At 34.4% G+C, this 25,036-nt stretch overlaps 1 protein-coding gene across 1 annotated transcript; it reads right to left on the bottom strand.

The window, feature by feature from the left end:
* Positions 1-21,643: 21,643 nt before the first annotated feature.
* On the bottom strand, positions 21,644-22,859 carry LOC120070191 (ethylene-responsive transcription factor ERF086). Its single transcript, XM_039022048.1, has one exon. The coding sequence runs from the start codon at positions 22,772-22,774 to the stop codon at positions 21,755-21,757; it is 1,020 nt and encodes a 339-aa protein (XP_038877976.1). The 5' UTR covers positions 22,775-22,859; the 3' UTR covers positions 21,644-21,754.
* Between the last annotated feature and the right edge of the window lie 2,177 nt (positions 22,860-25,036).

Genomic DNA, 25,036 nt, shown 5'->3' with positions numbered 1-25,036 from the left:
CGATTGACTATTAATTTTGTAATAGATAGTTATTTTTTATTAATTAAATTAATATAAGTGTTATATTAATTTAATTAATAGTTTAGGAGTCCAATCCTAGTCCAATAATTGTTTTTAAATTCTGCATTTGATGTATGATTTATTTTAATTTTATATATGCCATAATGTATATCATATAGTGAATTGCAACTATAGGTTATGCATAATTCATGCATCACTTATATTATATATGTTATAATATAGTTGAATATATATATGGATAGATGTTATTAATTATTTCATTACCTTGTTATATAAGTGTTATGTATGGTTAGTAATGAAATGAAACTGCATGAAGCATGACACTACTTTAGGTAATTTATAATTGTTATAATTTTACTAACTGTATCAACGAATGCAATTGATTGATTTTAGTCAACTGAAATTAGAAATTACAATCAATAATTCAGAATTGCATGCAAACCTTATGTTAAAATCACTTTTTAAAATAGTTCTAAAATATGATTCATATAGACCTAAGATCACTTTTCTAATAAGATTAGAAATTAAGTTTAATCTTTTAATTAGTTTAATAGGATTAAATTGGTTCTTAACTAAAAGATAAATTTATAACAAATGTATCTATAAGGGACATTTTGTCTAAGGCTAGTTCTATCTAGGCTAGGGTATTTAAGTTGGAGGAAAGGTAACACCCCTACCTGGAAACTTACCAAGAAAGGTGAATTAGATAGATATGCTACAACATTGAGGTTTATTAAAATGTTTAATAAACATTAATCAAAGTTGTTTAACCATTTAAAGTAAGTGTTACTTTTGGGCAAATTAAACAAACACTTAGTTACAACTCAGTAGTCGAATTTTTCTAAGTTGAATAACTCTAGGTAAAATACTCAGTGGGAGGAAAATTGGGTATATGATACTTCATTTGACCTTTTCACGTTTTTTTCTAAAAGTTCACACCGTGAGATCTATATTGAAGGAAATCAGACATGAGGATTTCCTTGAGCAACGGAATGATCGTTCCAAATTCCATTTGTATTTGAACATACATAATTATAATCAAGAAACAGAAACATATAGGCTATGCACAAAACGAAATTACAGCATGTTTTACAATAAGATCAAGGGATAGATTATCATACTTTGAAGACTCATCTTCAAACACTCTCGAGCATGAATGCTCGAAAAATCTCCAAGATTGCAATACACAAATGCTTGTACACTGCACGATCAACACTGACCACGAACACAACAATCTCCAAGATCACGAACACAGTGAACGACCTCCAAAAATCTCGAACTATGTTGAGTTGAGTACGACACCACCACAATGGCTACCTTAGTATTCTCGGTGTGAGAATCTAGAAGAGTGAGCTCTATGTAGATTTGGTTTGAGGAAGAGACTGGTGGAATAACAATCGTGTAAACGATTGAGCAAGTGGGAGATGACAAAGGTCTATCGTATAGATGATGCCCAATCGTTTAACAAATACTATGCAATCGTTTAGCAAAAGCTTCGCGATCGTTTAGCTAATGGCCAGTTGAGTGAACTATTGTGTAGTGCCACTTTCCACGATCGTTTAGTCTCTCTTTAGTTATCGTTTAGTGAATTTTATTCACTTGACAACGATTCCGTGAATAATTCCGAGAAATGGAAAATCTCAATTCAACAACTACTAAATTTATGAAAACATTTTTCCTTTTATCTCACGGTTACTATGAAACTACTAATAACCTCCCACTCAATTGGTAATTAGAGAAAAAGATATAATTATCCAATAATTAATATTATAATTAATATATATGATAACCAATTTACCATACTATATTTATAACTTATAGTTTTAATATCTCATCTCATGAAACATATAAACCATAGTTCTTTTTCTATTTCATGGTACTTAATGTAAATCTCATTTATATTAATCCTCCACTTGATGTATCTCATACATCACACCAATCATATCATATATAATCGAATTTTCTCCTGTCAATCTGAACATTTCAAATCAATACCAAGAATCGATTCTCAACTTGAATCCATTGAGCTATCAAGGGGACCTTATGGACCTGTAACTCGAAGTTCCAACAGTACGTAAATAGCTGACTAAACATTTTAGTCATGGGATCTACAATCCATAAACTGCCAAGCACTCCACTAAAGACCAAAAGTTAAACTTTCCTTACTACAGATATATTATGTGTCCATATCAACCAATCAACAGTGCGATAACCCTTCACAGATCGCTCGTAAGTACAGCTGAGCCAATAACCGTTATGCCCCTATAGTTACATCTAACTCCTTAAGTACCACTGATTCCTCTAATGAACATAAGTCATAATCCTACTATGACTGAGTCCTCTACTCCAAAGAAAAGTTATGGCTACTATGTTCAAGCTCTGGAATCAACCCTTAAGGGAGCAATCTATCTACTTACCCGTGCTTTGGGGAAGGAGTGAATTTCATTTTGTGTAACTGAGTTCCCAGCTCCCAAATCAGACAAGTCCCCAAAAAGATAGGCATGTTGAGTTGACAATCTGGCCATTCTCACCCATACTAATCAAAGGACTGCCCTCAAAGGCAGGAGTTTCCAAAACACTCTGGATTGAGGTCATGTCACCTATGATCGTTTAGATAAGATGTAAGTCTCAAGTATCAACGGTGTTATATACAGAGACTAGTCATCTCGTGGTTCGATCTTATACAAACTCTTTGTATAGGACACTTCCCCTTGCATGTCTCCACATGAATGATCAAGATCTACCATCTGTAGTAGTTCACAACACTTGCAAACTTTTACAAAGCGTGTCGTATCCATAGTGTCACCAGGATCAGGTATCCCTCCTTGATCCTTATACTGCTGACCTATTTAGGTTATCACTTAAGGCATGATCTACTTGTATATCTCCTATACATGCTTAAGTTTACATAAAATAACCATGAAGCTTTGTCTATTGGATAGGAGCAAATTCCAAATAAAATAACTCTTATTTTATTCATAACAATTTCTACAGATTACAAACTACGAGACCCCAGGAGAATTAGGACACTAATACCAACATATACTTGGTCTCGAGACACCTTTGCTTGTCTCCCCTATAGATGGTGTTTGTATAGGTCAATATCAAAGTGAATGGAGAGAGTGTTTTTAGTAAGTGGGAGTGGGACGTGTGTCAACACATCCCACAATCTCTCTCATTAGTTTGTAGTAAACTTTCATGCTCGGCCTTGGTTTACTTTATCTCAAACTCTATAAAGGGATAGGATTACTTTTGTTTTTGCCCCAATCGATTTTTCCCTACGATTGACTCGTTAGGGCTAAACTTTAGAATCTAATGAGGAGTTACACTTACAAGAAAATATTAAGCAAGTTTAATAATTTCTGGACCGAACAATGGTGACTGATAGTTACTGTAACAAGGAGTTGTTATGTCTAGTGATTGAGATAGTTTCATTTCAGTGAAGGGGCACCTGATCATCCTATGGTGGCTTTTGTCCTGTCTCACTGAAACATCATAGCAAAATAGATGTCACTTAGGGTGCATTAGATTATTTTGCTAAAATTTTATTGGTTTTTACAAATGGGTTGATGCATAGATTACTAATATAAATAAATTACATGGTTTCAACAATTTAAATCATGACTCCACAACACTTAACTTACTCGCTGCCGACAAACTTACTAGCAAAAATTATACAACGTGAAAAAACACAATCAATATAATATTAATAATTGATGACCTTCGTTTTGTCCTTGTGGAGGATTGTTCTCTTATTCCTGCTCAAAATGCCACTTGAAATGTTCGAGAGGCATATGAGCGCTAGATAAGGGCAAATGGCGTATATCTTGGCAAGCCTTTATGAAGTCTTGACCAAGAAGCATGAGTCCATGATCACTACTTGTGAGATCATGGATTCCCTACGGGGGATGTTCGAACAACCGTCCACATAGCTCAAGCATAACGCTCTAAAACACATCTTCAATGCTCATATGCAAGAGGGGGCATCTGTTAGAGAACACATTCTCAACATGATGGTCTACTTTAACGTGGCAGAGATGAATGAATCTATCATCGATGAGGCCAGTCAGGTTAGCTTCATCTTGGAATCTTTACTTGAAAGTTTCCTACAGTTCCGTAGCAATGTTGTTATGAATAGGATTGACTACAACCTGACTACTTTGTGCAATGAGCTTCAGAATTTTCAGTCCTTTATGAAAAGTAGAGAACAAAAGAAATAGGAAAATGTTGCCTTGTCCTCTAAGAAGTTCTAAGAGGATCGTCCTCTGGAACCAAGTCTGTGTCTTCTTCTTCCGAACCAAAAAGTGAAAGAAGAAGAAAGGTGGAAAAGGAAAAGCTAACCAACCAGCTACTGCCCATAAGCGCAAGAAAGCCAAGGCTGCAAAGGGAATCTGTTTCCATTGCAACCACGAGGGACATTGGAAGAGGAACTATCCCAAATACTTGACAGAAAAGAAGAAGATCAAGTAAGGTAAATATGATTTACTTGTATTGGAGACTTGTTTAGTAGAGAATGATGATTTAACTTGGATAATTGATTCAGGTGCTAACCATGTTTGTTCTTCATTTCAGAGAATTAATTTTTGGCGGCAACTAAAAGTTGGGGAGATGATAATTCGTATTGGAACTGTGCATGTCGTCTCAGCTATGGTAGTAGGAGGGCTTAAACTTTGCTTACAGAAATCTTATATTTTATTAGATAATATATATGCGGTTTCAGGCTTAAAAAGGAACTTTATTTTTGTAAATGTCTTTTCGAACAACATTATTCTCTGAATTTTCAAGTAAATAAAGTGTTATTTTTACAAGAATGGAGTATTAATTTATTGTGTTAATCTTGAAGATAATTTATACGTGCTAAGATCGTTAGCAACTAAAGCCTTCCTTAACACTGAAATGTTTCAAACTGTGGTAACTCAAAATAAAAGACTTAAAATTTCTCCTAAAGAAAATACCCGTCCTTTACATCGAAGGTTAGAATACATAAATCTCAATAGGATTGAGAGATTGATTAAAAATGGACTTCTTTACCTGTATGTGAGTCATGCCTTGAAGGCAAAATGACTAAAAGTTCTTTTATTAGACAAGGTCATGGGCCAAAGAACCCTTAGAGCTTGTACATTCAGACCTTTGCGGTCTGATGAATGTTAAGGCAAGGGGAGGATTTGAATATTTCATCACTTTTACTGATGATTATTCAAGATATGTGTATGTTTATTTAATGCAACAGAAGTCTGAAGCCTTTGAAAAGTTGAAAGAGTTTAAGGCTGAAGTTGAAAATGCATTAAATAAAACAATTAAAACATTTCGATCTGATCAAGGTGGAGAATTTTTGGATATTACATTCCAAAACTATTTGATAGAACATGGAATTGTATCCCAACTCTTAGCACCTGGTACACCTCAGCAGAATGGTGTATCAGAAAGGAGAAATCGAACCCCTTTGGACATGGTTTGATCTATGATGAATTATGCTTCCCTACCGGACTCATTTTGGGATTATGCAGTAGAAACTACCTTTCTGAATGGTAATCTTAAGGAGACCATTTATATTGAGCAGTCTGGGGGATTCAAAACCGAAGGTCAAGAGCAAAAGCTTTGCAAAAATCGATTCATATATGGATGGAAGCAAGCTTCTCAATCTTGGAATATAAGATTTGATACTGCGATCAAATATTATGACTTTGATCAAAGTGTTGATGAGCCTTGTGTTTACAAGAGAATCATAAATAGTTCAATAGCTTTGCTAATGTTATATGTAGACGATATCCTATTCATTGAGAATGATGTAGGTCTACTGATTGAAATTAAAAATTAGTTGGCGACCCAATTCACAAGGAAAGATTTAGGAGAGGCACAGTTTGTTCTGGGAATTTAGATCTTTAGAGATCGAAAGAACAAAACGCTAGCCCTGTCTCAGGCATCGTATTTTGACAAGATGCTTATCAAATTTTCGATGCAGAACTCTAAGAAGAGTTTACTCACTTTCAGGCATGGAGTTATATTGTCTAAAAAATAGTGTCCTAAAACACCTCCAGAGGTTGAGAAAATGAGACGGATCCCTTATGCATCGGTTGTTCGTAGCCTGATGTATGTGATGTTATGTGCTAGACCTGACATCTGTTATACGGTGGGGATAGTCAGTAGATATCAGTCAAATCCAGGATTTGATCACTGGACCGCCGTTAAGAACATCCTCAAGTATCTATAGAGAACAAGGGATTACATGCTCGTATATGGTTCTAAGGATTTGATCCTTATAGGATACACGGACTCTGATTTTCAGACTGATAAAGATTCTAATGGAGGAGCAGTAGTCTAAAGGAGCACCAAGCAAGGGTGCATTACTGAATCCACTATGTGTTGGGATTGGTGCCCTAAAGTCTCGTGTCCTGTAGTTTGTAAACAGTTTATGCGAATGCTTGTGTTGTTAATATATGATATTTACTTCACATCTTGTTGTATTTTTCTCAATTACTTGTTTTATTTGCTTTACCACAAACCAATAAACATAAAATCTCTGGTTATCTGTATGTGACTCAAGCATGCATATGGTGACATACAAGTGGATCATGTCTTGAGTGATAACCAAAATGGTCTGTAGTATATGGATATAGGAGGGAAACCTTATCTTGGTAATGCTACGGATGCGACCCGCTTTGTGGAATGGTCACAAGTGTTGTGACTTGTCACAGCTGATCTGATCCTGATCATTCGTGTTGGGGACATGTGAGTGAGGGTGTCCTATACAAAGAGTTTGTATAAGACCTAACCACGAAATGTTAACATCTCGTTATATAACACCGTTCATGACAGAGACTTCACTTCACTAGGATAATATAGGTAACATGACCTCAATCTTGAGTGAGTTGGGAACTTCTGCCATTGAGGGCGGTCTTTTGATTTGTGTGGATGCGAGTGGCCAGGTCGCCGACTCAAACCTACTATTTAGGGATTTGTCTGATTTGGGAGCTGGGAATTCAGCTACACAAGATGGAATTCACTCCTTCCTCGAGGCAAGGGTAAGTAGATAGATAGCTCTCTTAAGGGTTGATTCTAGGGCTTGAACGATGTGGCCCCATACACCTTCTCTTGGCCCGAGAGGTGTTCACACATAGTTGGACTATGTTGTATTGTTCATTAGAGGAATCCATGGTACTTAAGGAGTGAGATGTAACTACAGGAGCAAAACGGTAATTTGGCTCAGTTGTACTTACGAGCATCTGTGAAAGGTCATGTACTCATGATTGGTTATATTCGATAGACACAGAAATATATCTGTGGTGAGAAGAGTTCAGCTGTTGGTCTTTAGTGGAATGCCTGACAGTTAACGGATGATGGATCTCGTGGCTAAAGAATTTAGTCAACTATTCACAGACCGTTGGAGCTTCAGCTACAGGTCCATTAGGTCCCCTGAGTAGCTTAGATAATGTCAAGAACCAGTGTTTGAGTTAATTTGAAATGTTCAAATTGACAAGAGAAAGTTCGATTATATATAATATAATTAGACTGCTTAATTATATATGATATAATTAGCTAAATGTATGAGATATATTATTTTGGAGAAAATTAGATATAAATATGATTTATATCAAGTAGAGGAGAAAATACTATAGTAGATATGTGATATCAAACTATAGGTTAAAAATATAATATGATTATATTTATTAATATTTTAGTTGGTTAATTATATGATAATTAACCAAAAAATCATGTTTGGACATGGATTAGTGGGAATGAGTCGGTTATTGTAACCGATGAAATAAAAATGAAATTGTTTCATTTTTTAATAGTTCGTTCAGTCGTCGTCGTCCAAAAGATAGAGAGATCGTGCTGGTGAAAGCTAATTGATCGCTTAAGCATTTCGAGAGCCCATGCAATAGTACCTCTCCGCCTAAACGATTGTCTACCTCGCGCTTAAACGATCGCAAACTAGTTCCTATACAATCGCATAGCTTCGCTTAAACAATCGCAAACTAGTTCATTTTGTTAAACGATCGTATACCATTTCCTAAACGATCATTCAGTAAAATTACATGATCGTGTAGCTTCTCCTAAACGATAAGCATTTTGCTATGCAATAGCGTCTTTTTCCCTCCCACATGCTTATCATCTACACGATCCGTGCTTCCTCCTTCCTCTACCAAATTCACCAAAGACCACGATTTGAGTTCTCACTCCGAGAATACCTGGGGCTCTTTTCTGGTGGTGTCGTCCCCTTTGCAGTTGTGCGCGCGGCTGTTGGGCGTTGGTTGATCGGGTGGAGGGTTCTGCTTCTTTGAGTTCCGAAGTTTGAAGATTGTCTTCAACTGGTATGACACTCTTTCTTTTGTTATTTTGTTGTTCATAGCATGTCGTTAATTGAGATTTGTTTACATAACTGTACGTATGAATATATATTGTTGTATTTCGATCACTGTGAGATCGGAGCGATCCGAACATGCTCATGGAACTCTTGGGTAAGAGATCCTTCACTATGAAGTTTGAATACGTAGCGGCTTGTGAAGCTGCTAAAGAAGCTACATGGCTCAGAAAATTTCTGACTGATCTAGAAGTGGTTTCAGACACGCCAAAGCCCATCACCTTTTATTGTGATAATAGTGGTGTTGTGGCTAATTCCCGAGAACCTCAGAGTCACAAGCGCATGAAACATATAGAGCAAAAGTATCATTTCATCTGAGAGATTGTGCATTGAGGGGATGTGATCGTCACACAGATAGCTTTAGAGCACAATATTGTTGATCCATTTACAAAGGCCCTCACGGCTAAGATGTTTGAGGATCACCTGCAGAGTATGGGTTTACAGGATATGCCATATATAGTATAGGGAAAGTGGAAGATTTTGTACTGGGTGGGTATTGTGCCTTAGTTTATTGCTTTGTGTACTTATATATTAGTATAATTTGTATATTGTACACCCCACTAGTTTTAGAACAAGTGGGAGATTGTTGGGGTTGATGCCCTAAATCTCGTAGGGTCCTATTATTTGTAATTATATTGTACAAATATTTTATTTATTTAATAAAATATGAGATGTTTTATTTGACATTTAGTCTCATTAAATCCACATACCAATAAAGTAACATCCAAGGTTATCATCTGTCGCTTAACATGTATGTAGAAACACGCAGGAAGATCATATTTAAGTGATAACCTAAATGGTCTGTAGTAGATGGATAAGGCTAGATACCTTGTCCTAGTGACACTATGAGTACGACTTGCTTTGTAGATGTTAAAATTGTTGTAAAGTGCTACAAATGATTTGATCCTGATCATTCATGTAGAGACATGTGGGCGGGGGTATTCTATACAGAGGAGTTTGTATAAGACCGAACCACGAAATGACTAGTCTCATTATAAAATGTCGTTCATAATTAAGACTTACATTTCACCAAGATGACCATAGGTGACATGGCCTGAATCCTAAGTGAGTTGTGAACTCCTGCCTATAAAGGAGTTCTTTGATTTGTATGGGTCAAAGTGGCCAGATCGCTGACTCAATAGGCCTATCATTTTGGGAATTTGTCTGATTGAGAAGTTGGGAATACAGCTACACAAGACGGAATTCACTCCTTCAACATCAGGGTAAGTAAATAAATTGCTCTACTAAGAGCTGATTTCAGAGCTTGAACAATGTAGCGCCACACCCTCTCTTGGCCCGAGAGGGGTTTGGTCATAGTTGAACTATGACTTATTGTTCATCAAAGGGATCAATGGTACCTAAGGAGTTAGATGGGACTATATGGGCAAAACGGTAATTTTGGCCTAGCTGTACTTACGAACAATTTGTGAAGGGTCATTGTACTATTGACTGTTTATATTCAATGGACACAGAAATATATTTGTAGTGCGAAGATTGCTGCTGTTGTTTTAGTGAAGTACCCGATAGTTAATGGATGTTGAATAATTTAATTAAATATTCTAGTACTATTGAACCTTCAAACTACCCGTCCATGAGGTCCCTTCTATAGCTCAACTGGGATTAAATGAGAATTAATTTTTGATTAATTTGAATTGTTCAAATTAATTGAGGGAATTAATTATATGTGATATAATTAATCTAATCTAATTATATATACTATAATTACTGTAATGTATTTGATACATTATAATATAAAGTTTATCTAAGAGGAAATAATTGTCTAAATATAATTCAAATATTAATTATGTGAATTGGATTCATATAATTAAATTAGTATAAATAGGATTTACATTAAATATCATGCATTGATGAGAGAATGAAAACTATAGGTTATATTGTATTTGATACAATATTAAATCATAGGTTATATGTTATATTTGATATAACATTAAGCTTAGTATATATTGTTTGATAAAATGGTTATCATATAAATATATATTAATGTTTTATTAAAATAAAATTTCTCTTATTTAATTTTTTTGAAAAATTATTTTGGAGGGAGTTATAACCCCCCCCCCCCCTTCCCATTCTTCTCTACTACGTATGTGTGTGTGTGGGTTGGGTGCAAAGGGGTTGTTACCATCTTCTTCTACCCATGAGTTTCACATAGAAGAATATTGAATACACAGGAAAAAAAAAACTCTGAGAAAAATTCTCAGGCTTTCACCCACTCTTCCTTTCAATTTCCCTCTCTTCTAAAATACCAAGAGCCCAAAATTTCTTAGATTATCATCCTATAGAATACAGAGTAAACCTTCGTGGTGGTGGCCAATTAGGGTTTCGAGCACATTGTTGTTTGTTGCCATTTTGGAGAAGGAATTACGTGAAGAAGATTAGATCTTCAAAGGTGAGTTCCTCCTTTTATCTTCTCTTTATTCTCAATTTCATAATAGCATGCTGTAATTTTAATTTAAATGCATAATTTTTTGCTTGTTTATATAAAATTGCAGGTTCTTTAAAAATTGGGATGTGGGATCGATCCCCGCTTTTGCTGCGAACCTTCACCAGTTTCTTCAGTTAGAAGTAGAGTTACTAGTAGAAAATCTCTCTCCTCCATCAATGAAGCTTTTCCTAAGGTTCGTAGGGAGAAAAGTCGTCGAAGTGTTATGTTGGGCAAGAAAAGCACAAACTCTGTTGAGCCATCTACTATGATGATCGAAACCAAAGCCAATAAAGCTTCCTTGCCACCAAACAAACCCAAATATGGTGTGATCATTGTAACAAACACCGCCATACTCATGAAACTTGTTGGAAAATCCATGGAAAGCCTGAAAACTGGAAGAACAACAAGCCAAGTGACAAAGGTAACAATCAATCCGCACCTCCCATTGCTAATAGGGTCGACTCCAATCCATTTAGTAAAGAGCAAATTGATTAATTGCTGAAGTTATTAAAGGTCAATTCGCCATCAGTTAATCCTAGTACTTACTTGACACAAACAAGTAACTGTCCTCGAGCTTTTTCTTGTCTCAATTCATCTCCTTGGATCATATATTTCGGAGCTTTAGACCATAAGACTAGTGAAGCAATTGAATTACCGCAGAAGCGTGCGAACGCCTTGCATTTAGACATTCGATTTTTATGTGAAAAGAACAGTAAAATAAAACATGCATTTGTAGGATAAACATTCAAACAAAACTATAAGCATGCCAGAAAAGAGGAAGAAGAGAAGAAAACAAAACTCATCTTTATTGATTCTTCTATCTTTCCTCTTCCACCACTATCAACAATCTCAAACTTCTCTATTAAAAAAGGACACCACCAACAAAGTTACCTTGCTATTCTTTAGGATTCCAAAGAACTTGGAAGAGTTGTCTCCAAGAACTTTTAAGCAGGAAAAGAGTAAAGTATTTTTAGAGAGAAGTTAAAAGAGAAGGTGGAGGCTTATGTAAAAAAACTTTTTGCCTTAAATGGGCTATAAGGATATATTTATATTGAGAAGGGTTTATCCCTTCTCCTAGAATTTTTCTTTATACCCTTAGTGCTAATTAATTAAAATAACCCTTATTTAATTAATTGGCACATTAATTAAATAACCATTTATTAAATCATATTTAATATACATTTATTTAATTATCATAAATATCATATATTTATATTAACCTCTAATCTCCATTATTTCTTAATCAATTAATTAACCATTAATTAATCAATTAAATTACTATACTAAATCACATTTATTATGCAGATAATTAACATATAAATATCACATATTTATATGTGTACATCTCTTTATGAATCTGATTCATATAAATCTAATATTTGAATCTTATTCAAATATCTCTCTCTTACATAATTTGGTTTATAGATCATACCTATAAGGAACAATTATATATTAATCTCATTAATAAAAAATTTCCTCATTGGATTCGAACAATTTAAATCATTCCTCATTACTATCCTTTAGTGAGCTAATAAAGGGACCTTATGGATCTACATATTAGAAGCTCCAATGATATGAGATTAATTGATTAAACTCCTTTAATCTAATTAATCAATATTCATTAACTTCTGATCACTTCATTAAAGACCGATAACTGCACTCTTCGCACGTAGATATATTTCTATGTTCATGGATATAACCAATCAATAGAGTGATGACCCTTCACAAATACTCATAATTATGACTGGGTCAAAATATCGTTTTACCCCTATAGTTACATCTAACTACTTAAGTACCATTGATTTCTCTAATGAACAAACAATTTATAGTCCAACTACAAACTAACACCTCTTGGGCCAGTGAGAGGTTGAGGCCTCATTGTGAAGGAGTTAAATAACATGCAACGGAAGAATTCATAATCAATAAGCACTTTAACTACTCTTAATTTGAGATTTAAACATGCTACTCATAACAAGTTTACAAGAGGGTTTGAGTTACACATTACCTTTGAAGAAACCTCCATGAATTTAGCAAGATATCCACAAATTTGAGCTCGAATCTTCTTGTAGACCACCACCAAGATCTTCTCTACTAATCTCAAGTGAGGATTGTGTGGTGGAAACACTCAAATTGAGCTAGTTTTGGATGAATTTGAGAGAGGGAAAAGGGTTTCTACTTCAGCAGAGGTCTGGTTAAAAAATACAGCATGGCCTTATCATTTCTCAGTCTTAAGCTTTAATTTATAAGCTTAGATCATGCATGGAAATGGTTTGCATGTAGGCCAACTTCTACTTCAATATTTAAGATAAAATCAACAAGAAATTTGATTGAGCTAGGTGCTTAGCACCATAGTGGGTTTTTCCAATTTGCTCAATTAAAAATTGTTTTATAAATCAATCAAATTGATTTTTAAATAAAACAATTTTATATTTAAATAAACTGGTTTATTTAAATATTATTTTTTAATAAAATTAATTCAATTAATTAATTTTAAATAAAACTAATTTTAATTAAATCTTTTAATTAATTGATTAATTTAATATCTTAATATTAAATTAACAAAACATCAAATCCACTTTTATGAATCAATTTCATATAATTAATATTTAAATCATAGTTTAAATATTAATTGATTCTCCAATTTCGTTTAAGTTTCGATAAAATTAAACGTTTCAATTGTATCGTATACAATTGATTGAAACCCTAAATTGAATTTAAACATTTCAAATTCATTATCCTAATTTCAAATTTAATCCAATGATACTCAATTTATTGATCTAATTTACGAGTTAGTAGAGGAACCTAATGGACTTATAGATTATGAGCTCCAACGATTTGTAATTAATTGGTTAAATTCATTATCCTAATTTCAAATTTAATCCAATGATACTCAATTTATTCGGTTTAAAGAGTTTAACCAATTAATTACTATTCGTTAACTATCAAGACATATCACTGTAACTCGATAATTGCACTCTCCTCACTGTAGATGTATTTCTGTCCATTTTAACTATAATCGGTAAGTCGATCCCTCACGGGTCGTTTGTATTTATAGCTAGGTCAAAATTATTATTTTACCCCTGTGAATACATCTTGCTCCTTAAGCTCCCACTGACCCTCTGTTGAACAACTGATTCATAATACCACTTATGAATCATGTCCCTCTTTACCAAGAAAGGGTGGGGCCCCGTCGTTCAAGATCAAGAATCAGAACTTAAGGGAACAACCTATTTGCTAACCCTAAGATAGGTAGGAGTGAATTCCATCTTGCAAGGCTATGTCCTTAGCTATCTATCCACTCTTATCCCCGAAATAGAAGGCTTATTGAGCAATGCTGTTGGACCACTCTCACCTATGCAGATCAAAGGATAATCATGAATAAATAAGAGTTTATCCATATACTTATAGACCATTCAGGTTATATACTATAATTTGATCCTATTTATGTCACCACATAAAGTTAAAGTATTCATACTATAGCCATAGATTTGTTTATTGAATTTTCATAATAGAATGCAATATCAACAATTTTATCGAATAAAACACTCAATAATATTTTATTGATAAATAGAATGTTTTACACGAAATTTACAAACTACGAGTTTTAGGATATTCCCAACACATTGTTCAAGACCCGGGACCAACTATTAAGGGAGAAATTTATCTACTTTTCCACGGAATGAGAATGAGTGAATTCCATCTTGTGTAGTTGTGTTCCCAACTCCCTAATCAGACAAATCCCCAAAAATGATAGATTTATGAGTCGGTTATCATGGCCACTTTCACCCATATAGATCAAATGAGTTCACAACTCACTCAGGATTAAGGTCATGTTTCCTATGGTCATCCGAGTGAAATATTAGTTTCTTCAAGTAACGGTGTTATAAAGCGAAACTAATTACTTCGTGGTCCAGTCTATGTATAAAATTCTTTATACAGGATACCACCACTCACATGTCTTTACATAAACAATATGCTCCATATTGTTTGTAACACTTACATCTTATGTAACAATTATAAAGTGAGCCATATCCGTAATGTTACCAGGATAAGGCAACCAACTTTCTTCCATTTACTACAGACCTTTTAGGTTATTACTTGAATATGAACCACTTGTATGTCAACTACATACTGTTCAAGTGACATCATATAACTTGAATCTTAGTTTATTGGATTGAATTAATGTTGTCTAAATGTCAAATAAAATACCTCTTATTTTATTAGATAAAAAATTTGTACTAACAAAACTACAAAATACAAGATACACTAGATTTTGGACATCAATCTCAACAACTAGTACATCTCAACTTTTTTATTCATATTCCCCTCTGTATAACACTAAGAAAATTCGACTTGCAGATAGTAGATTCAATTCTATCGCATGAAAAGGAAGCATTCGTCTGATAAAAAAAATTACATTACACTCTATGCTCCATGTCTCTAAATTAATCTATAATTTATTATCTGTGAGTAAACTTTTTAATGACACTAACTGTCATATCATTTTCTCTACAACTCACCGTTGGTTTCAAGATTAGGACTCGAGGGAGATGATTGGACGTGCTAGTCTACTTGATGGTCTTTACTACTTTGATGACTCTCTAAAGTGGTAAAAAAGTTCAGGGCTTAAGTTGTGTTAGTTCTCCCTCTGTTTAGGAATTAATTATGTTATGGCATTTAGACTAGGACATCCCAATTTTTTCTATTTGAAGTTTTTGTTTCCAAAGTTATTTAAAAGAATTGATTATTCAATTTTCAATGTGAATATTGCATTTTAGCTAAAAATCATCGAGTCCCATATGAAGGATCTCTCACCGAAGAGTTTCATGAGCGTGTTCAGATTGCTCCGATCTCACCGTGATCGAAATATACATTATATCTTCACATGCACAGTTATGCAAACGAACAGTCAATTAAAGGCATGCTTTAAACAAAAATAAACGAGGGAGAGAGTTGCCATACCAATTGAAGATGTTCTTCAAACTTCGAAACTCAACGCAGCGAAAACCTCTACCCGATCAACCAACGCCCATTAGAAGCGTCGACAACAGTAGCACGAACAACCGCACAAACACGAACGCCGCGAGGATGACACCACCAGAAAAAAGCCCCAGGTATTCTTGGAGTGAGAACCCAAAGCGTGGTCTTTAGTGAATTTAGTAGAGGAATGAGGAAGAACAGATCGTGTAGGCGATAAGCAAGTGGGAGGAAAAAAGACGCTATCATATAACACGATGCTTATCGTTTAGGAGAAACTACACAATCGTGTAGGTTTTACTGAACGATCGTTTAAGAAATGGTATACGATCATTTAGCAAACTCGGCACACAATACAATCGTTTAGGGAAGCTATCTGATTGTGTAGGAACTAGTGTGCGATCGTTTAGGCGCGAGGTGGACGATCGTTAGCTCTCGATTTATTTAAGCGATCGTTTACGATTTCACCAACACGCGCTTTTCTTTTTTTTTCGGACGACTTTGATGATTCAAAATGAAAACAATTTTCATTTTAATTCATCAGTTACAATAACCGACGCTGGCCTACTAACCTACGTCCTAACGAGATTTTTGGATTAATTATCATATAATTAATCAATTAAAATATTAATAAATATAATCATATTATATTTTTACCCTATAGTTTAATATCACATATCTACTATAGTAATTTCTCCTCTACTTGATATAAATCATATTTATATCTACTTTTCTCCAAAATAATGTATCTCATACATTTAGCCAATTATATCATATATAATCGAACTTCCTCTTGTCAATTTGAACATTTCAAATTAACCCAAACACTGATTCTCGACTTTATCCAAGCTACCCAGGGGACCTAATGAACCTATGGCTCGAAGCTCCAACGATCCGTGAATAGCTGACTAAACTCTCTAGCCACGAGATCCACCATCCGTTAACTGTCAGGCATTCCACTAAAGACCAACAACTGAACTTTTCTTACTACAGATATATTTCTGTGTCCATTAGATATAACTAATCATGAGTACGATGACCTTTCACAGATGCTCGTAAGTACAGCTGAGCCAAATTACCTTTTTACCCTTGCAGTTATATCTCACTCCTTAACCAATCATGAGTACGATGACTCTTCATAGATGCTCGTAAGTACAGCTGGGCTAAATTATTGTTTTGCCCTTGCGGTTACATCTCACTTCTTAAGTACCACTGATTCCTCTAATGAACAATACAACATAGTCCAACTATGTGTGAACACCTCTCGAGCCAAGAGAGGGGGGAGGGGGGAAGATGTTGTGGTGCCACATCGTTCAAGTTCTGGAATCAGCCCTTAAGGGAGCTATCTATCTACTTACCCCTGCCTCGGGGAAGGAGTGAATTCCATCTTGTGTAGCTGAGTTCCCAACTCCCAGATCAGACGAATCCCTAAAATCATAGGTTTAAGTCGGCGACCTGGCCATTGCACCCATACAAATCAAAGGACTGCCCTCAATGGCAGGAGTTCCCAACTCACTCAGGATTAAGGTCATGTTATCTATGGTCATCCTAGTGAAGTGAAGTCTCTGTCATGAACGGTGTTATATAACGAACGTTAACACTTCGTAGTCAGGTCTTATACAAACTTTTTATATAGGATGCCCCCGCTCGCATGTCCTCAACATGAATGATCAGGATCAGACCATCTGTGACAAGTCACAACACTTGTGACCATTCCACAAAGCGGGCCGCATCCGTAGCGTTACCAAGATAAGGTTTCCCTCCTATATCTATATTACTACAAACCATTTTGGTTATCACTCAAGACATGATCTACTTGTATGTCACCACATATATGCTTGAGTCACATACAGATAACTAGGATTTTTATTTTTATTGGTTTGTGGTTAAAGCAAATAAAACAAGCAACTAAGCAAATACAAGATGTGAAGTAAATATCATATATTATATAACACAAGTGTTCGTACAATATGTTACAAACTATAGGACACGAGAATTTAGGGCATTACCCCAACACCATATTTACCAAAATCTTACAAGGCCTCTAAACCATTTTACTTAATCCATAGTGATGTTTGGGGTCTTTTCAAAAGTTTTGACACATAGCGGAAAAACGTTGGTTTGTTACATTTATTGATGATCACACTCGACTAACGTGGGTTTACTTGTTTACAAAAAAAGTCTGAGGTCAAAGATATCTTTGTTCAATTTTATAACATTGTTGAAAATCAATTTCAAACTAAACTAAGCATCTTACACTCTGATAATGGAATTGAATACTTCAATAATTTTTTTTATTGGTTTCTTTAAGGAAAAGGGTACTTTTCATCAGTCCACCTTTTGTGATACTCCCCAACAAAATGGTACTGCTTAAAACAAAAAAAAAAAAAAAAAAAAAAAAAAAAGGCATTTACTTAATGTTGCTCGTGCTTTTATGTTTTATATGAATGTTCCTTAGTATTTGTGGGGTGATGCAGTTTTCACGACTGCCTACCTTATAAATCGAATGCCTTCTAAAATCTTGGATTTTAAAACATCTTTAATCCTTTTGAGGGTTTTTTTTTCCTACTGTCCATTAATAGTCTGATTTACCACTTAAAGTCTTTGGGTGTACTGCCTATGTTCATATCCCGTGTTTTTCTCATCTAAACTTGATCCTAGAGTCCGTAAATGTAGTTTCCTTGGATATGCCTCTGATAAAAGGGGATATAAGTGTTTTGACCCTCTCATTAGAAAATACATTGAAAGTATGGATGTGGTGTTTTTGGAAAATAAGCCTTTTTTTTTTTACAAAAATTCTCTTTAGAGGGAGATATCCGACTTAGAAGATAATTTTTGGGATACATCTCCATGTTGTCATCTATCCTAAAAGTTGTAGTCTTGTAATGCCAAACATAGGAAATTCAAATTCAGGGGGAGAAACACTTCGAAGAATTCTTACTGATTAACATTTTGAACTTCAGGTTTATACTATAAGGGGATTAAATCAAAATAATCAATATCAAAGAGGCGACGTGCCATGAACCCAATCAGATACCCTAACGAATGATGTTGAAAATTCAGGTAATAATCCTTCTATTCCCATTTCCTCATCCTCTCAAAATCCCCTATCTGATCTTGATATTTTGATAGCCCATGGGAAAGGTATTCATCAGTGTACTAAATACCCTATTGCAAACTACTTTTCTTACCATAGATTGTCTGATGATTATAGAGCTTTCACCTCTAAGATAACAAATCTATTTGTACCAAAGAATATACAGGAAGCCTTAAATGATCCGAATTAGAACTTAGTAGTTATGGAAGAGATGAGTGCTCTAGAAGAAAATGGCATGTGGGAAGTTGTTGAGCTTCCAAATGATATGAAAACAGTGGGATGTAAATGAGTGTTCACTATAAAGTGCAAAGCTTATGGGAGCGTTGAAAGATACAAAGAGAGGCTTGTTGCTAAATGCTTTACACAAACCTATGGGATTGATTATCATGAAATATTTGCCCCTATTACAAAAATCAATTCCATTAGAGTGTTGTTATCTATAGCAGCTAATTTTTATTGGCATCTTTATCATCTTGATATAAAAAATGTCTTCCTTAATGGTAAGCTTGAAAAGAAGGTATTTATGAACTTACCACCAGGTTTTGAAGCCAACCTTGGAACGAACAAAGTGTGCAAGTTAAAGAAATCCCTCTATGGCCTTAAGCAATCTCCTAGAGCATGGTTTGGACGTTTTGAGAAAGCGGTGACAGGTTATGGGGTCCGTCAGAGTCAAGCAGATCACACCATCTTCTAAGACATGCTAGTCATGATAAAATGGTTGTTTTAATAGTTTATGTTGATGATATCATTCTCACAGGTAATGATGAAACTAAGATGAACAACTTGAAAGGCAAACTAGCTAATGAATTCCAAATTAAAGATATGGGAACCTTGAAATACTTCATAGGGATGGAATTTGCTAGGTCAAAACAAGGTATCTTTGTTAATTAAAGAAAATATATCATTGATTTACTTGAAGAGATGGGTTTACTTGGTTGTCGTACAACAGAAAATCCTATTGAGCCAAACTTAAAATTTCAAACTGCAAAGGATACAGAGATAAAAGACAGGGAGAAATTCCATAGACTCGTGGAAAGACTTATCTATCTATCTCATACTCATCTAGGTATTGCTTTTGTTGTTAATATGGTGAGCCAATTCATGCATGCCCCAAGGCCAACCCACTTTGAAGCTGTCTACAAAATTCTAAGATATTTAAAAAGTACTCCAGGAAAATGGATACTATTTAAGAAGAATGGTCATTCACATGTAGAAATGTACACTGACGCTTATTGGGCAGGTAGTACCGTAGATAGGAGATCAACTTCTGCCTATTGTTCCTCTATTGGAGGCAATCTAATTACATGACGAAGCAAAAAACAAAGTGTGGTAGCCAAGAGTATTGCTAAAGCAAAATTCAGGGCTTTAGCACATGGCATCTGTGAGGGTATATGGATAAAAAGATTATTGGAAGAATTGAAATTTATCCAGGTAATGCCTATACGGGTTTATTGTGACAATAAGGCCGCCATCTCCATAGCACACAACCCAATCCTACATGATAGGACAAAACATATAGAGGTTGATAAACACTTTATAAAGGAGAAGATTGATACTTGAGTGATACCTATCTCCCTACAACAAAGAAAAATGCTGATGTACAGACAAAGAGGCTTCCAAAATTACAATTCAACAAATTGATTAGCAAGTTGGCAATGGAAGACATCTTTAAACCAACTTGAGGGGGAGTATTGATTTATGCAAATATTTTATTTTATTTGGTTTTATTTGTTGTAATTATTCTATAGAATTCTTTCCTTCTCTGTCAATATTTTCCTTATTTCATTAAAGTTGTATTCTATTTAAATTAAGGCTTTGTACTCTTGTAGTAATAAGAAAAGTGAAATAATTTCACAGTCAGTGTATAAAAGTTCAAAAACAAAAATAAATCAAAGTTGAAATTACAATGACCAAAATGAACATTGTGAAAGTAAAGGGACCAAAATGAACCAACATTGAAAGTATAGGGAACAAAATGAATCTTTTAAAAGTAGAGGGACCAAAATGAACCAAGGCCAAAAGTATAAGGACCAAAGTTGAACCAAAGTCAAAAGTATAAGGACCAAAGTAGTATTTGAACCTTGTTTTAAATGACAAAACTGTTGAAAATATTTTTAAATATAGCAAAATGTTACTGTCTATCAGTGTTAGTGATAGACAGTGATAGACGTTTATCAGTGTTTATCACTGGTAGACAGTGACATTTTACTATATTTATAAAAAAAGATGACTCATTTTCTTATATTTGAAAACAACCCAAAAAAAAATTTCAAAATACATTAAGTTTACCAACTACATTGATTTAAAATAATTTTCTTAAAAGAAGAATCTCCAACAGACTAACACTAACCCACAGACACATAGGCTCTTTACATTGACTTGAAATTTTCACAAGGTTTCTTGCAAGAAATATATAGTTAGAAAAATTTTGACCCTTTAGGTCAAAAAAGACAAATCTTTACCCTTGATGATTCGAAAGAATATTTATCCTTCCAAGTCCTTTCTCTTTTTACTTTCTAGAAAAGAATATTCAAGTGCTCTTGTTGCTTATCAGTTTATTTTTATCTCAACTACACAAAGTAAACTTTCTCTGTTAAAGAAAAAAACACTTCAAAATAAAGATTGGCTATCTATCTAAATAAAAACATTGGAAGTTTTGTCTTCATTAAGTATAAAAATTACAAAAAGAGAGAAAGAGAGAGAGAGAGAGATAGAACAGTAGTTTTAGACATAAAACATGGATTTCTTCATATCACAACAGGAAAACAAAAGCAGAAAGTACATGCATGAAAAAGAAAAAAAACAATCACTTTCTTTTAGACAGATTCACCAATAACTTCAGTCCATTTGCTGCTCAAAGTAATGTGTACCCAAAATCAAATGCATCACCAAAAGAAGCAGCTGAAGGAGAACAAGTAGAAGATTGAGGCAACAAACCACCATAAGAACTGTTCATACATGGATGAAAACCTCCATTTTCAGCCATCATTGAAGAGGAAGATGAGCTATTAATTATAGCTGAGAGTTCATCACTACCATTATTACTCTCCCAAATTTGCTGTTTATCCCAAACTACTCCATCATTTGAACAATTTGGTTCCTCCATAACAGAGCCATAACCAGCATTATTATTAGTACTATAAACATCCAAACCTTCAAAAGGGAGAGTTTCAATGGAGTTTGAGGTAAAGAAGTTAAACTTTTGAAGATCATTTGAAGTAATGGAGTTGGATTGGGTTTTGTATTTAGAATCTGAAGGGGGTTTCAAGCAATTATCAGGGACAATGCAGCTCAAATAGCCTGAATTGGAATCATTGGAGAAGAAGAAATTAGTGTCACGATGATCATCATGAACAGAAGGATTTGAGGAAGTTTCATGAATGGAGGGCTGCGATTGAGCAAATGAGATGTTGTTGTTATTGTTTTGATTGGGAATAGTAATGGGAGAAGGGGTGTGTTGTAATTTGGAGTGAGAATGATCAGAATTAGGAAGCAAAGTTTGGACATCAAAAGCAGTAAGAAGAGAATGGAAAGTCGAAGTGTCAGAATAAATGAAATTTGTTCTTGCTTGAGTGCCTTTCATTGACAGGGCAGCTCTGTCATAAGCCAGGGCAGCTTCATGGGCAGTATCAAAAGTTCCAAGCCAATGCCTTTCTTTAGTTGTTGGGTCTCTAATTTCAGCAGCATATCTTCCCCAAGGTCTTCTTCTGACACCAAGGAACCTTCCTGGTTCAGCTTGTTTTCTTCTGCCTCTTCTCTCTCCTCCATTTTGAGATATTGGAGATGAGTTTCTTTGAATTAGAGCAAAACCCATTTGAGATTGACCAGTTTCATAAATTGGGTAGCCTTTATCAGAGGCTTTGGAGGTAGCCATTAGAGCAAAAAATAGACTAAAGAACAAAAGGAAAAAAAAAAACAGTATAATATGAAGGGTAAAGACAGTTTGTTCAGAAGAGATAAAAGTTTTTTGAGTTTGGAATGAAGGCTTGAGGCAGCTCTTGAAGCTCTTTTTAAAGAGTGTGAGTAGGTGAAGGAGAAAAAGAAGGGGGAAAAAGTACATTGTACATGTCATTCTATGGAAGACCTCTCTCCTTTTTTCAATTAAAAAAAAAGTTACTATTCCTTATTCAATCCCTTTAATCACTCTGATATGAAAGAAAAAGGTACAAATCCAGGGATATTGTTTTACAATCTCATCAAATATAATATTTGAAAATGGTAGTCTTTTCTTTCCAAGTTCCCATAACAGTTGGAACAATCCTAAAAGAAAAGAAAAGGAAAAACATACACACAAGCATATTGAGATTAGTTTAAGGTATGTTTGAATGTGTTTTCAATATTTACATGGCTCAAATAACCCTCAATTTGCACATGTGAGTGCGCAGTTTAAGCAAAAAAATAGAACCAAGAGAAGAAATTTTGGTTTGTTTTTGTTGTCTGCTTCATGATTTTCAAAGGGAGCAGTTAAGATTATCTATATCTTAACCCAAAAAAAAAGAAGAAAACAATGGATTAATTATGTGGTAAATAAGGGCTACTCTTTTGAGGCTTTCTTGTCTATTTTCATGCTAGCAAATCCACTTCAGCTTGTTATCCACTTGCATGAGAATGTCAGGTCAAAATATATCTTATTTTAGATCTCGACACTCAATAACGTTTTTGTCCTTGTACTTCTTCTTCTTAAACTATATTCTATTATAGATCTCGACTCTCGTGACGTTCTAGTCTCTATACCTTTTCTTCTCCCTGAACTATATCCTATTTTTAATCTTGGCTATCATGATGTTTTAGTCCCTATTTTTATTCATCTCCTTGAACTATATCCTATTTCGATCTTGACTCTCGTGATGATTTAGTCCTTATTCTTATTCATCTCCTTGAACTATATCCTATTTTAGATCTCGGCTCTTGTGATGTTGTAGTCCCTATCTTCTTCATTTCCCTTGTTGTGACAATTATAGATAGATTAAGAGGTCAAGGAAGCCATGTAATAAGGCCAAAGGGATATAGAACACAAATGTAGGTAGCTATGTAGTATCAAGGTCCATTTGGTTTTCACTTAATGCTAAGTAGAATATCTATATTATCATTAAACTTAGATGGTTAAAAGCATAAAAGCTAAAACTATTACACAAACCAAAGTAGAGAGACTCAAAATGTATTTTGACTAACATATGATATGACAAAAAGTGTTTCTCATGTTTGTTTGAAAACTGACATTCCCTCCAAAAAGCAATTCATTTTAATGAAAATTGGTGACTTTTTGCATCATTAGGTGTATCTCAAATGTTTAAAAAAAGATGAAGAAAAAAAACAAAAAACAAAGACTAAGCAGTAAAAAAAAAACAATCAAGGAGAAAACTGGCCTACTTTGGCAGAAAATAACAGAATGCCTGTAAAAAGTAGTACAATTTCCCAGCTTAACTTTCTTTGAGACCTTTTATCAAACAGAAACAGGGCAAAACCTTGAATGAAAAGGAAAATGGGTCACTTTCTTTCTCTTTGATCTCCAAAAGCAATGATAAAAAGGCTAGATAGAGTCAAAAAAGGGACAAGGCAAAATTAACTTGAGAATTTCAAACACTTTAGGAAAGTTAAGTGAAGGGAAATGAGAAGAAGATTAAACTGCAGCAAAACAAAAGCAAAAGAGTGTTTGTGGGGGCATCTAAATCATATATATAATAGCAGAGTTTTGAATGAACAAAAAAAGAAAAAAAAAAAACTCAAATTCACATGCTAAAATGGCATTGGGAACAGCATAAACCAATCATAATCCAATTGGGTAAACCTTCTTCTTCTTGTTTTTAGCAATACCACACAATCATGCTTCAGCCAATATTAAACATAATGATTGAGAGGCATATTCTGACTGTAAAAAACATCTAAACAACAAGACAAATGGCAGAAAGTAGCAAATATTATATAATTCAAATGCACAAACAATGAAAGCAGATAAAATAAAATAAAAGGGGGAGAGAGTTATGTTATTGATCAATATATCTAACAAATTTCATAAGTTTTCATAAAAGTGTTGATTCTTTTTATTTGTTCATAGTCATAGAAATGATGGATTTTGTCAATGACTCTCCCTTGACTGATCCACTAAAATCCCAAACAGAGAATCACCCATTTCCCT

The sequence above is a fragment of the Benincasa hispida genome, chromosome 1, assembly GCF_009727055.1.
Source record: "Benincasa hispida cultivar B227 chromosome 1, ASM972705v1, whole genome shotgun sequence".
NCBI lineage: Eukaryota > Viridiplantae > Streptophyta > Magnoliopsida > Cucurbitales > Cucurbitaceae > Benincasa > Benincasa hispida.
This window is presented reverse-complemented; position numbering and strand designations above follow the sequence as displayed.

Bases quoted from the DNA above. Each gene is read 5' to 3' on its own strand.
- LOC120070191 (XM_039022048.1), bottom strand. From the start codon at position 22,774: ATGGCTACCTCCAAAGCCTCTGATAAAGGCTACCCAATTTATGAAACT.